Raw genomic sequence first — 13,669 nt, 5'->3', positions numbered from 1 at the left:
AGAAAGGCTTCTTTTAAATGCCTCCAAACCACACTAAAGTTATTTAGTGTTTCCTCTCATTTCTGCGTGCTGGATAAGTTTGAGTAGTGGGCTTATCATAGTAAAAGTTAAACATCTGAGAAAGTGCTGTTTTTGTTTAAAAAATAAACTTTTTACACTAAGCTACCAGAAACCTGCTAATTGTTTGCTCAGAGCAGTTCAAAAGTGTTGAACATGTGCATAAGCTGTTTTTATTCCTCCCTGCATGACTGGCCAGAGGCAAACTGACTACCGGTTGTTATGTCAGAGTCCCTCATGGGCGTCACCAGGAGAATTTACAGGAAATCCACCAATGAGTGTCGGTATCCCCATAGATACCACATGCTCATGCTGTGAGCGCGTACAAAGGCAACTTTTATCTAAGTAGAACACGTACAATATCTCAACTACTGTGCAAAGTCTGTTCAAGTGAGTTGCCGTTTAAAAGTTTTGTACTTTTTTTTCTTTGCTTGTGTAAAATAACAGGTTTTCAGTCATTTTTTAAAATCTCATATTGTCAGAATGAGATATTTCACTTCTCTAAATCTTTCTACGAGTATTAAAGGTTAAAAATACTGTGGAAGTATTTTCTTCACGTCTTATCTTATCTTTTACAGTTGTGTCTAGATTATCAAAGAAAGTTTTAATGCCGAGTAAAATTTCAGAACTGAATTTACACAAAGGAATTTTGCTTTGGTTGTAATGCATGCCGTTCGGCTCAAAGTAGATTTTAGAGGCAGATGCTCTAATATAGTATATACAACGTAGTTAGTGTGTTAGTTACTGTGTTGAAGCTGTGACCTTGCATTGCAGCCTTACATGCAGGTGCTCATGCAGGCTGTAACAACTCTGATCAAAAAATATAATGGAAAAACCAGAACACATGTATAAATTCTCACAAGGGTGCAGGCTACTTGCCAAAGTGCCTTTGTAGATTCTATTATAGGAACTCTTCATTAGACCTTCTTTAGGCCCCGTTCACACTGGAGAAAGTCATTCCAGCTAGAGTAGGATTGATGCGTTCAGACCTATTTTCAAATCTGGCTAGCACACACTTGTGTCCGCACTCAATCCGGCTTCATCCAGCGTGTTTGCTGTCCTCCAAACCACTAGGTGGCGCCTCGTAATATACAGAGTCCGTTCACGGACATGCATGCGCCGTGCGGTTTTTTGTCCCGTGTCGCGCCCCGTGAACCGGAAGTAGCACATCGCTAACCGGAAGTAGCATGTCGCTAGCCGGATTCGCTAGCCACATTTGTGGTTATTATTAAAGTTATTGTTTAACATTTAACATTTCCACACTTTAATGTTTTGTTACACCTAAAGGTACCTATAGATCTGTATCTATACAAATGTCTATCTATATGACAGCATTTTCCTACTACTGATGAATCCAGAGGTTTTGCAGTTCAGATGAGGTTGTACATAATGTCTGGTGTGGTCTGATTTGTTACGCTAAACCACAAGGGAACTCCTCAGAAACTGTTTGGAAAACCCAATCCGCATGTCATTACCACAGAACATAGCTGCCGGTAGTTCCTCACAGGCTGTGCACATAGCGTAAAGCTGGGCAGAAAGGATTGTCATGTTGCCTCAGAAATCACACAAGAATCAATCACACAAGTTAAAGGTCCATCCGCCCCTAACACCTTAACTACATGGGTTCAACACGTGCTCCAACACTCCTCTAGGGCTTCTTAGCTTATCTGTAATGGTGACCCCAGCTACCCCGAAGAGGAAACCCATTTTAACCCTTGAAGCCAAATTTTCATTCTTTCTGTGATGATTTACATTGAGTGCCTTCCAGCTTGTCAGTACAATGCTTTTCATTACTAGAATCTATTCTTTATTTATCACATGATTCTGTAAAGTTGTTCTTCACATGCTCTCATTGGTTGTAGTGAACAAGCACAATGAAACCATTCTTCATCAAAAAGATTAAGATACATGAAAAGTAACCTCAAACCTCTATTAAAGTTCGTAATATTTACCTCATTTAGTAGCTCATATGATCTAGCTGATACCTTACATACCCGCATCAGGCTTACAGTAGATTCTCAGTGCAGCAGAGGCCATGTGGAAAGATTTCATGTTGTGAAACTGGCAGAGTTTACACAGCAGTGACATTTGACTGGCTTCATTTATTCTCTCTCCAGTTTGTTTATAAGAAAAACTCCCCCCTCTACCTTTGATGAATCACTCTCTCACTTGTCAGAAAGCCGTACTAACACCACATTTAGGAGACTAATTGTTCAGGCCTTGTGCTTACAAGTGCTCAGATTAAATAAAGGTCGACTCTAGCTCTAAGTCGTTCACCTTTTCTCAGTATTTGTTTCTTTGCTGTTACACACACACACACAAATCCACCTATTGTTCCTGATCTCGATTTCTTTTCCTGTGGGATTTCTCTGTAGAGTAGCAGAAGCCAATTTCTGTCTACTCCTTTACACTTAAAGCAAGTATCTCCAAAGACTTCAAATCCCTCCCTTGCATCTCTAAACCAAATGAAGTCATAAATCACTCTTCTATACATATCATGCTAATTAAGAGCAGGGCTCGGCTGCTCTTCTCCAGCGGAAGATGGAATAAAACGGCTCCATAATTATGTCAAAACAATGTGCTCTCAACCTCTGCCACAGCTCATTTGGAATGGGTATGTGGAGATAAAACATGTGGACTGACACCCAGGACTCAAAGCACTGTCCATTTTGTCTGGAAAGGATTATAGGGTTTTGCTGCTACATAAAGTGAAGCCACTGCTCTGATTTTCTTTTCTATTCAAATACTGATTACTTCAGGATTGTGCAGATAAAAAGCAAGAATCAATGATTTACTGTGGACGTTTTTTAGCTAAACACTGCAGTACACCTATGCAGCCGTTACATGACATAACAACACTGTCCCACCTCCCTGCTCTTATTTTGGCAGCATGTGTAAATACTAACAGCAGCTGCGACTAGGTTTTCAGCAATAAATCAAGTTCAGGCTAAGAGATATAATTCATGGTATTTGCGCCCAGAACACTCCCCTTGTATTTGAATGTTTCTTCGGTTGTTGCTCTTTCTCTTGTTCATGCTGCATACATTATGCGAAAGGCAGTTATATTCTGTTCCAGGCTTTGTCCTAATGTCCTCTATACACTGTGCGATATTTAGCACTCTTTAAGACCATTGCATGACACACTATGCGACATGGGTCTAATTAACTGTGGTACGACGTTTTTTCATACGTGCAGATTGTACAATGACCATTTACTGAATCGCAGGCGATCACAGGTTACGACGTACATCGATATGCAAGGAGGAGGATGTGGACGCAGGGTGACGGGTCATAGCAGCCGTCACACTGTGAGACAGTCATCCTAAATTTCTGACACCACCTAGAGTTTTATCTCAGGTTATCTTTGGTTGTAAGACGCTGACAACGGCCGGCATTACCACCGGTCGTCTTTCGTCTCGTCTGGGACAGCCCAAAATCTCACAGTGTATTCCCGGCTTAAGTCCATGTGGGCCAGATGGCTGGTACTTACACACATGTAACACTGATAATATTGTACATATGTAAATATGTAAACATATGCTCAACCTTCAGCACAGTCTTCCTCCCCCACAGAATTTACTAATCCTCACCACAACTACTTAAAAAACGAGACTAGTCTAGTTAAACAGTACAGTAAAAAGCTTCTACACTCACATCACATTTACCAGATATTAGCCATACAGTACTTGAAGTGTTAATAAATATATCACTTACTTGAAAAAACAAAGTTTAATATTAGCCTCACTGTCACAGCTGGATCCATCGCCACCCTTTTACCATCCCCTTAACAATACTAGGGTTCCTGATAACCAAGTATACCTCTTATGGTCTCTCAAATAACTTTAATCACTGATTAGGATTCCTTGTTCACAAAGCAGCTACTTAAAAGTAATTGCTCAATAAAGATAGGGGAAGTTGTCGTATTAAGTAGGTGTTCCTGCTGCTTCTCTCATTAGTGCTCACTTGGAGCTTTCATCTTGCCATTGTCACAAATGGAGCCAGCTTCATTCATGGCACAGGAACTGTTCTCACTCTGCCTGGTTCACACTGCTAAAAGCATGACAGCATTAGCACAGCGCTACCTGCAGAACAGGGAGTTCTTACCAGCTCAAACCTGCGTCAGTTTTAGATTTATTAGAAATAAAAATAAAAGGTGCAAGGGTAATGCAAAGTAGATAAAGTCTTTGTGGACCACAGTGAAGACTCAAGGTTACAGCTTGTTGTATATTTCACTGGAAATACAAGAGTGGATGCATGGCCTGTAAGAAAAGTAGTCCATTTTTTAAAGTAGTCCGCCTCCTGCACTGACATTCTTAGTTAAGCAGTTGTGAATCACACAATGACATCATCACTGTCAAAAGGATGGCAATTGAGGTCTTCTTACAGAACAGAAGAGTTCAACCTGCTTGTATAACACATATCAAACTTTGGCCACCATCAATCCCTCCTCAGACTTGTAGGCACTGGTATAGAGTTTTAAGGTTACCTTTTTACAGACAGTACCACAGGTCCTTGTAGTGACTCCATATCATTCAACAATGAGAAGATATAAAGTAAATAAAGACAGAAGGAAAGAAAAAAGCAGAAGGTGTTTACAGCATAATACAAAGACAGCATTTATTTTAGGTTTTTAGGATGTTTCCCCAGATACTACGTCATAGTTTCACTGTCCTATGTGATTAGGAAAAGAACAGCTTAGAAAGAATGTTCTGGTAAAAGAAAGAGAAGTAGAAAAATTCAGAGGAAACAGAAAAAAAGTAGTTTTCTGTTTGCATGGCAAATTAGTTTTTTCTTACTCTTTCCCACCACATTGCAATACTTAAAACAGCCCCCATGCTTTATATAAATAAGTCATTTACATTATTTCCTGCTTTCATTTTGCCTCAGATTTAGACTTGTACATAAGTTGACTACATACCTGTGCAAAAGACGTTTTTTAGCATTCATCCAAATTTCCAGGTCTTATGCTAATATTGACTGCAGGAGTATAGGAACTGAAACTGGAACTTGGTCCTTCTGGTCATAGAAATGCAGGTTAAGTTGCCAAGTCCCAAATGTTGTTTCAAGAGTTCCAGTGGTCGTAAGGGGGGATACCAAACCTTTTATTTTTTTCCTGTGATTTTTACAGTAATGCAATCTCAGAATATTAGCCCCCCCTCATCTTCCGGGTCAGTATTTTTTTTTCTTACAATGGCCCTAATACGCCGTGGTACAGGGTAAATAAATGTAGCTGATCTTGCGTTTCCCCTACTAGAATAAACTTTTTTGGGAGATAGCATTAAGGGGAAATACAGGGGTTTTAAAACACATCATTTGGCACAACTCCAGGGCTGCTGCCCGAATTGAACTTCTAAATTTTTTTTAATATGGACTCGGTAGTTCATTGCCAGATTCAGTCGGGGCATTTTATACAAGAAGAACAGTGCAGAGGAACAATGTAGGAGGAAGAGCCACAGCAATGAAGAGCTGCAGCCATCAGCTTGCTGTTGGATGAAGTTGCACAAGCATTTATTTCATAAATCCTGTGGGCCACACATGGACAGAGATCTTCAAGATCCTGAAAACAAAGCTGGCGGGGCAAACAGACGTCTGAGCTACATGTAAAAACTTGTAAAACACATTTAATAATATGCCTGTTAGCACAAGGCAACAAGCTTGAGGGCAGCACGCATTCTGGGTGCAAAACTTTTCTCACCTTGTAATTTTTTTTGTGTTATTTTTCTGCGTTTCTAATATCTAATAAGGTAGTGACTGCATTGAATGTAAAGAAGATGTTGGTCTGTTTACAAGAAACCTCCACTTGTGTTTCAGTTTTAACTTACTGCATGTTGATGCTTATCACACAACCTCTCTGACAGGCTGTGTTTTAAGCATCCCAGAGCTCTAGCAGTAAAATAATGTCTTGTTTGAATGGCTTCAGATTGTCCATCATGATGCATATTCATCATTTATAGAAGAATGTTCAGTTATGGTAATAAACTATAACATTACATACCACTTAATTTAAAAGAATTCTATTCAGCAGTGGATTCTTTGCTGACCCTGAATCAGCCACAAACATATTTCAAGGTTGAGTGCAGTCGTTATGAGAGAAAATCGTTTTGTTTGAAAGCACTACAGGGAATATAAAGACTGCCAGCAATGATGGTTTACATTAGCACATTAACACATTTCACTTCTAAATGACTGGCACATTGACGAACGCGAGGAAAATAAGGTCAAGGCAGGGAATAACTAGAGGATCCTTTCAGCAAAGATGCCTAATGACCCCTGCTCCAGTTCCAAGTCCTGCTTTCCACTGTTCCACATACAGAACTGTAAGACCTTTTCAATAAAACATGTTACTCTGAAACATTTACAACTCTTGTGTTTCCTGAAATGATAACTCCAAAACATCTTTGATGCTTGAGAGAAATGTACATGAAACTTAATGTTTTAATTCTCTGTGAGCCACAAGTTACAAGTGACTTATATTCTGGCAAAAAGGATCTGTGCTGGAGCAGGAAGGGAGGGCGCACCGGGGCAGAGCCTTGTTGTCGAGCAGCATATTTTATTTTCTCTCCCAGAGGTTTTAGAGGAGCTGTTACACTCTGGAGTTTTAGTGGAGGTCACAAGGTTATTATATAAACAATTCACATGGAGGCCCTCAAGTGCCCAGAGGGAATGTTTAATGCAATGCTCAACAATTTCTTGAATGTAGTAATGCTCAAGACGCAGACGTGTCCAATTTTTACCATGCTGCATTATCTCTATCTTCACTTCATTTTTTTTTCTTTCTGCCGTTTTGTTGAGGCAAGTGAAAACCATGCTTAATTAATTTGGTCAGCTGCCTTGGATAAACTACATTGATGACATCAATTAGATTCTAATGAAAACAGATAAAAGCTATGGAAAGCAAATGGAATTTTTGAACAGGACTCATCAAAGTCTTAGCATTGGAACAAATTCCCATTACGTCTCATAAAAGCCTTTAATTTGCAAAGCTCATGTCTGGTTTGGTACTTAGAAGTACACGGTCAAATGATTCAGTCTTAAGTCCTGTGTCGAGAGAAGCCAAATCAGAATTTAATTTGGCACGTAACTCCTTATCCTGTCTGAAACATGTGGCTGGATGCAATCCTTGGATTAGCGTGGACTTCAGAGCTACAAATTTGGCGTGTTTCTTCCCTTCTGGCAGAGCAAACACCTAGTCTAACCCTTTTGTAACACAACATTTACATTTCCAATCTCAGAGAGAGGAAAAAAAAACACATGCTTACATGCTTACTCCAGATTAGTACTTCTTAGTTAACCAAATTGCTGCAATTATGTGTGTCAATCTATTGACATGGGATACCGAACGTTCACATCTTTGTCTCGCTCTCCTTCTCTGTATGACCTCTTTAAAAATAGGACTTGATTTTACAGTACACATCTGCAAATTATGGTGTAAAAGTTTGTGTAAAATTCTGATCCGGATTCTGCTAATTTTCAGAATTTGTACTGATGCACTTTGCTGTAGGCAGTATGAAATAAGTTGCCATGCCATTTTCCACCTCCACTGCCTCCTTAAAGGCACAACAACAATGCCGTACTGCCACACCTGTCTGTTACACAGCTGCCTCTGCTGAAACAAGTGTGGTCAAATTACCCTAAACTTTTCATTTGTGGGGCCCTAAACAAACAGATAAGAGGTGCTAAGATACATTATATAACAAAATGAGGCAAAATGCAGAAATAGGATATTTCTCTTTGGGCTTGTCACAACAAACAACATCCTTTACACCAGTGACATCTATTAAATCCACTCTTATTACAAAGAAATATTATTGCAGCTTTAATCTAAAGTTGAAGCATTTGTGGCTCTGGTAGCAACAGCATTACAGAAAAGTACAGTGGTGAATGGGTGACTCCAGATGTGTTCATGCATAGATGTTTATAATAACGATGCTATGCACAATGGAGAAAGCTGCTGCTAACCTTGTTGTGCTACACAGTAAGGAACTTTCTAAGTGGTGCTCCATTTAGAATTTGTCAGCAACCAGCCAGAACCTGACATGTCTTAAACCATCACCCCCTCTGTTCCTGACTAATGTGTTTTATCTGCAATATTTGTGTTTTTATTTCTATATATTTTATTTAAAAGTAGCCTGAGGAAATGTTGTTCTAAAGTCATTCCCTCTGCAGAGCCGATATATATTTACACTCAGAAAGTTACGCAGTCTTACTGTGTAATCTAACCTTGAAATTGTGACAGTTTGGCTGTAGAAAAAAGGGGAAGTATTTAATGAGCCGTTTTTGTTGTTCTTGGTGTATGTGTGTCTCCATCCCAGAGGACTACCCTCCCCCTCCGCCACCTGCCGACGACTCAACTGGTTTCCTATCATCTCCTGGTTCCTTCCCTTCTCCACCGCTGGTGAACTCATTCGATTATCAGGTGAGAGGCGGCTGTTGTTTTAAATTTTCTTGGATGTCAGTAACTCTCTAAGAGTCAGCACAGAAAGCAAAGTCGGCCCCAAGCTCTATAGTGAGTTCATGTTCCATGTCCAGAGAATCTGTCCATTTGACCTGCAGCCAACTGCAGAGACAGCCAGCTCCAGATGCTGCCTGGAGCCAGCCACTCTAAGCTCAAGAAGCCACACACACACAATCCTCTCTGAGAGCTCTAATGCAGGAAGGATGGAATGCTGACACCTATTGGTGGAGCATGGTCACTTTGCTTTGCTGGTCATAATACCCACAGGCATTTGGCCCTTAGGGGATATCTGGCCTCTGTGCTCTGGCTGAAACTCTCAGCACTTGACCTCTGCTGAGAAGCCCTCCAAGTGTTTCACATTCCTTTGTTTAGTGTAAGCAGAAAGTAAAAATCTTCCTCTTCAAGCTGCTCATTTGATCTGGCCAGTTTTCTCTCCACAATAAATGCTTGCTTTTTAAGTTTGGAGACAGAATGTTGCATTATTTAAATAAGTTATGCTGTGTGTGTAAATTCATTGCTCTTCCCACGCAAAGTATAAACATGACGAGTATAAGCCTGCACCATATGATTAGCAGCACACGTACACTCATGCAATGTTATGACCTTAATCTACAGGCACTCTCGCTGCTACTCTCCATGATACTCACAGTGCACAGTCTCATTCTTTTGTTTAACCAAGCAAATGTTAGACTCAGGCAACCGATGGACCTACTGTCCTCTAAAGCAGTTAGAGTTGGCTCTGACAAAGAGAAATATGAGTGGAATGCAGTGTGCCCTTGTATTATTAGAAAGAAAATGATTGATTGATATGATTTTTTTTTGTTTAAAATTTTAAATGCTTTCAGTTCAATAGTTTTCAAACGTATGCACGGTCTAAATATGTGTTTATTTGTTTGTTTAAATGTTTTAAATGTCATTTTTATTGATTTATACACAATAGTTAATCTTTGGGTTATATCAGTTTTCTTCAACCTGCATTCTATGACTACATTTTCTGGTAAATAAAGGCATAGTTAAGATAAAAAAGAGAAAATGCATCGTGCAAGTGAGCAGCCTTCTCTGAAAGACAGCAATTTCAGTTGATGTCAGATCTTTTGTGCAAGCTGGTGAACAGCAGTCTGTACTGTAGCTTTCGTTGTTTATAATCAGTCAAAGTAAGAACAGGAAATTAGGCCTTTTAGTGTTTCTATGCTGGCCCGGGTGGAGGTTACTCAACCAATAGGCCTTAGGTAGTAAAGATGTCACAAAAATCATTTTGAGTATTTCAATCTCCACACATTCAAAATTTGTAGTAGAAAAAACTGTTTGCAGAATGTCCATGATTATTATTCAGGACCATTAGTTCCTTTCCTTTTTTATGTTATCATTTTCTTCTCACTTTTAGAATTAGGCCAAGACACCAACCTGAGACAAGTGACTGGATGAACCATATGAAGCAAGTAATAGAATGCTGGTAGACTGTCTTTGTTTAAAAAGAAAGAAAGAAACAACCTGTTAGCATGAGAACAAACAGACTCTTTTTGCTGTTGTCCCATGTCACTCCTAAAAAACACCCATGGGTGCTGAGTATTCCACTGTAAGTACATAGCTTTCAGGCCTTCCTTGATCTCACAAAGCTGACAGAATCCAGCTGCTTTGCAAGTTATATAGTTATGTTAGATAAGAAATTGAAGGACCAGAGTGTACGATGTAGGGAAATCAGATTTAGTTTTATATTTAGTTTTCATGTTATTACCTGTAAATGGATTAAAAAACAACAGGCTTTTTACTACATATCATATACTGTCACTATCATATACTACAGAAATATTGAATGTAAATGTTTGTAAATACAAACTCAAACTGTTTAACACAAGCACAAACCTCACAAACAGATATTGTAAAGCAATATCTTGGGATGCGACTAATCTGGGAATTTTCAGGATGGGAATTAGAATTGGGATTATGTTAGCAGTAGGGGTGGAACGGGTCACTAAATCCACGGTTCGGTTCGTATCACGGTTCTGAGGTCACGGTTTTCGGTCCGGTTCACATTGTTGAGGTTTTTTCTACTTTAACACTCTGGAAATACCAGATGAGCACAAAATATATCCTAATTATCCAACATTCAACATATTTAAGAATCAGGTCAGCGTTTCCATCATTATATCAGGTCAAGTCATTTCATTTCTTTTTAATTTCTATATAGCGCCAGATCATAACAGAAGCCATTTAAGAACACAACAACAAACAAAAAAAGTTTTGAAAAGCCGCCAAATGTAGCGAGAGAGACGCCAAGTTGCCAACACTCGTCTCCATGCTGTGGTAAAAATGCCTCCCGGTATTACTTGATGCGCATGTCCAGAACCGAACAGAACATGCGCCCTGAACCGAAACACGTGTACCGAACGGTTCGGATTTATTTTCTGAACTGTCCCACCCCTAGTTAGCAGTCTTTTAGGAGGTACTCGGATCTGAAAGCATGCTGCTGCCTCTGAGAGTATACTGCTGGTACATCACCATGACAACAAATGAGGACAGTTTACACACTCAGCAAATAGAGATAAAGTCACTGATGGGTTTCTCTGCTCTCTGTGCTGTTTAACCACGTTTACATAATGTGTGCATTTAGTACCATCATGTTTATGACCAGACAAACCAAACATTAACTCTAAAAAGGCCAATTAGCATTGTTATACTGAAGGGCCAGTGCGGGTTCTGCTACATGCATGGGAGAGCACCAGAAAGAGGTATTCATTTGGGTGCAGTCTGGCACCTCACCACTAGATGTTGTTGAATTCTACACTCTGGTCCTTTAAGTGCCTCATTAGTTTGTCAAGTGCTTCCCCTGAGTAGAGTGATGCTACTCTGAAACATAATTCATGAACAGAGCAGTGGCATTTTCATTATGTGAGCTGAAGTCTTTAAATGTTGGTGCTGTTCGGAAAAAAAGAAATAGATATCAATCAAAATGTCTTCATCTCTTTCTCTCTGAGCTTCAGCAGTTGTACATTCTAAATGAATAAATCAGGGATTGAAGTGTGTGTGATCTTGTCTTCATCACGCTGGTGGTGAGAGAAGTTTGGATCCTGACATGTAAAAGCTGGAGAAAGACATCTCTCATCATGGCTGTTGTCCACTTTGTGAAGTCCTACATAGCAAATTCCGACACAGCACAAAGACTACGATGTTTCCTTTCATCCTCCTCGTTATCACAGTTAAACAAGTTTGCCTGCTTTTTCTTTTGTTGATTTGAGACAAGCCATTAGTGTTTTGCTTTGTTTACTCCCTTTCATGATTGCCTTAGATGTTTTAAGCAGCAGCTCTACTCCAAATGGAGGCAAGCCCTGCCTGTAATAGATTGTGACAGGTAATCCAAACACATAACATTAGAATAAGAAGCAGTCACTGATCCAGCCAACTCAAAAAGCCCCCGCAGGCAATTGCAAGAAGTCTTCTTGCAGTTGCAGCATAGTTCAGAAGACTAAAAATATATCTGTCGTTCTGTGGAGAAATTACCGGGAATTTTGTAGAAAACTCAGTGTCACTAACGGTCAAATCATTTTACCTACTTTCCAGATTTTTGTCTAGCAGTTTTGTTTCCCTTTTGCTTAAATATTTTGTATCTTTTCAATTGTATTGTTCTCTGAGGTAAAATAGAAAAAAAATATTGATAAATAAATCAGGGAGTGCGGCTGGAGTGAACCTGTTACTGATGCTTTCAAGCTTCCTCTGGTGATAAACCAGTTCAACAAAAATGCAGCAATTTTATCATGGCTTTTAGAGCACTTTTTATGTCTGTAATTATAAAGAATTGATCATATTGTTTGAAATGCTGCTGTATGAGGCTGTGATTATTAACGCATTAGGAATTAAATACTGTAAATCCAAGCCTAGTGAAAAGCAGGAGATGAATAGTGCACCACGTTCTGAAAGTTGTCTTTCAGACAATACATTGCTTCTTATTTCTTGCCACATTTCTCTTTGAGAGATGTCTCCGCTATTGATGTGGAGCTTTCAAAGGGTTTGTCTGAGGTCAAGGTGAGACATGAACTTAGAAACTGTAATCCAAAGTTGAACAAGTGGAGGGGGAGAATGTCTCTGAGCAGCACATAGTCAGAATTACTCTTCATTGATGAAGGTCTGTCCTTAAATTTGTGAGCACTAGTGAAAGTAGCTGAACCATTTCAACTCAAGCTGTATCTGTAAATAAAGTGGAAAAAAGTTTGCTTTTCAAAGAGTTGCTCTTTAGTAAACCTCACCCAAAGTGCCTGCTGAATAACAAACACTGCTGGTGTCCCTTTAGTGAAGCATGGTGGTGGTATCTTCATCATGCTATGGTGGTGCTTCTGAGTGGCAGGGACAGACTGACCAATTTAAACTGAACCCAGAATGAATTTTAAAGAGAGGTCCTTGAGGAACCTGCTGCGTAGTACACACATCAGAGTCTTGGGCAATGCGATGCAAATTGAGCGCGCCACAGTCTTTGATTGACCTTGTCATGGCCTGGCCTTCTCTGAAAACTTTTGTGAATGTGTTTCAGATTTTAAATACATTTGCAAAAATTCACATTGTCATTATGTGTCATTAACTGTAGATTGTATGCCAAATGTCAATGTTATCACTGCAACAACGTTCGGGTGTCTGAATACTTTCTGAAGCGACTATATGGGATGTTTTATTGTAGTTTAAAGGACCAGAGAAAACCCTGGAAGAGAGGCGCTCCAGCCTGGATGCAGAGATCGACTCCCTCACCAGCATCCTTGCAGACTTGGAGAGCAGCTCACCCTACAAGCCACGGAGTACACAAGTATGTACCCAGCACCGCATACACCTATCTACATAGATACAATGAACATTTTAATATGCACGCAGACATTTTGTTTTGCTTCAGACAGATCAGAGATGTAACACCTGGTTGGCTTTTCATGTTTCAGGAGTATTGCATCAATTTTACATATGAATTTTAATTGACATTTACAGGATTTGCTGTTGTATGTGGTATCTGTGATTTCTGTGGAAATTTCTAATGTCAAGAAAATGGTTAATAATCACAGTTAGCTCTTGAGGTTTTAAAATCTTAATAGAAAGTACAGATTGCATTATAGACATTAAACTATATAAGGCCAAAACAGGCATGTTTGGTGCTATACTTAACAAAAAGGAATGGAGTTCATT

At 39.5% G+C, this 13,669-nt stretch overlaps 1 protein-coding gene across 5 annotated transcripts in view; it reads left to right on the top strand.

Moving 5' to 3' along the window:
* The window catches only part of lpp (LIM domain containing preferred translocation partner in lipoma), a 125,854-nt gene that overhangs the window by 42,463 nt on the left and 69,722 nt on the right, over nucleotides 1-13,669 (top strand). For all 5 annotated transcript variants that reach the window (XM_028402917.1, XM_028402918.1, XM_028402921.1 and 2 more), the window contains 2 exons: nucleotides 8,370-8,473; nucleotides 13,179-13,301. In XM_028402917.1, the coding sequence (XP_028258718.1) occupies nucleotides 8,370-8,473; nucleotides 13,179-13,301 (227 nt within the window). The remainder of the gene's footprint in view (nucleotides 1-8,369; nucleotides 8,474-13,178; nucleotides 13,302-13,669) is intronic.

The sequence above is a fragment of the Parambassis ranga genome, chromosome 4, assembly GCF_900634625.1.
Source record: "Parambassis ranga chromosome 4, fParRan2.1, whole genome shotgun sequence".
Taxonomy (NCBI): Eukaryota; Metazoa; Chordata; class Actinopteri; family Ambassidae; genus Parambassis; species Parambassis ranga.
The sequence above is the reverse complement of the archived record's forward strand: the minus strand, read 5'-3'. Positions and strand labels throughout refer to the sequence as shown.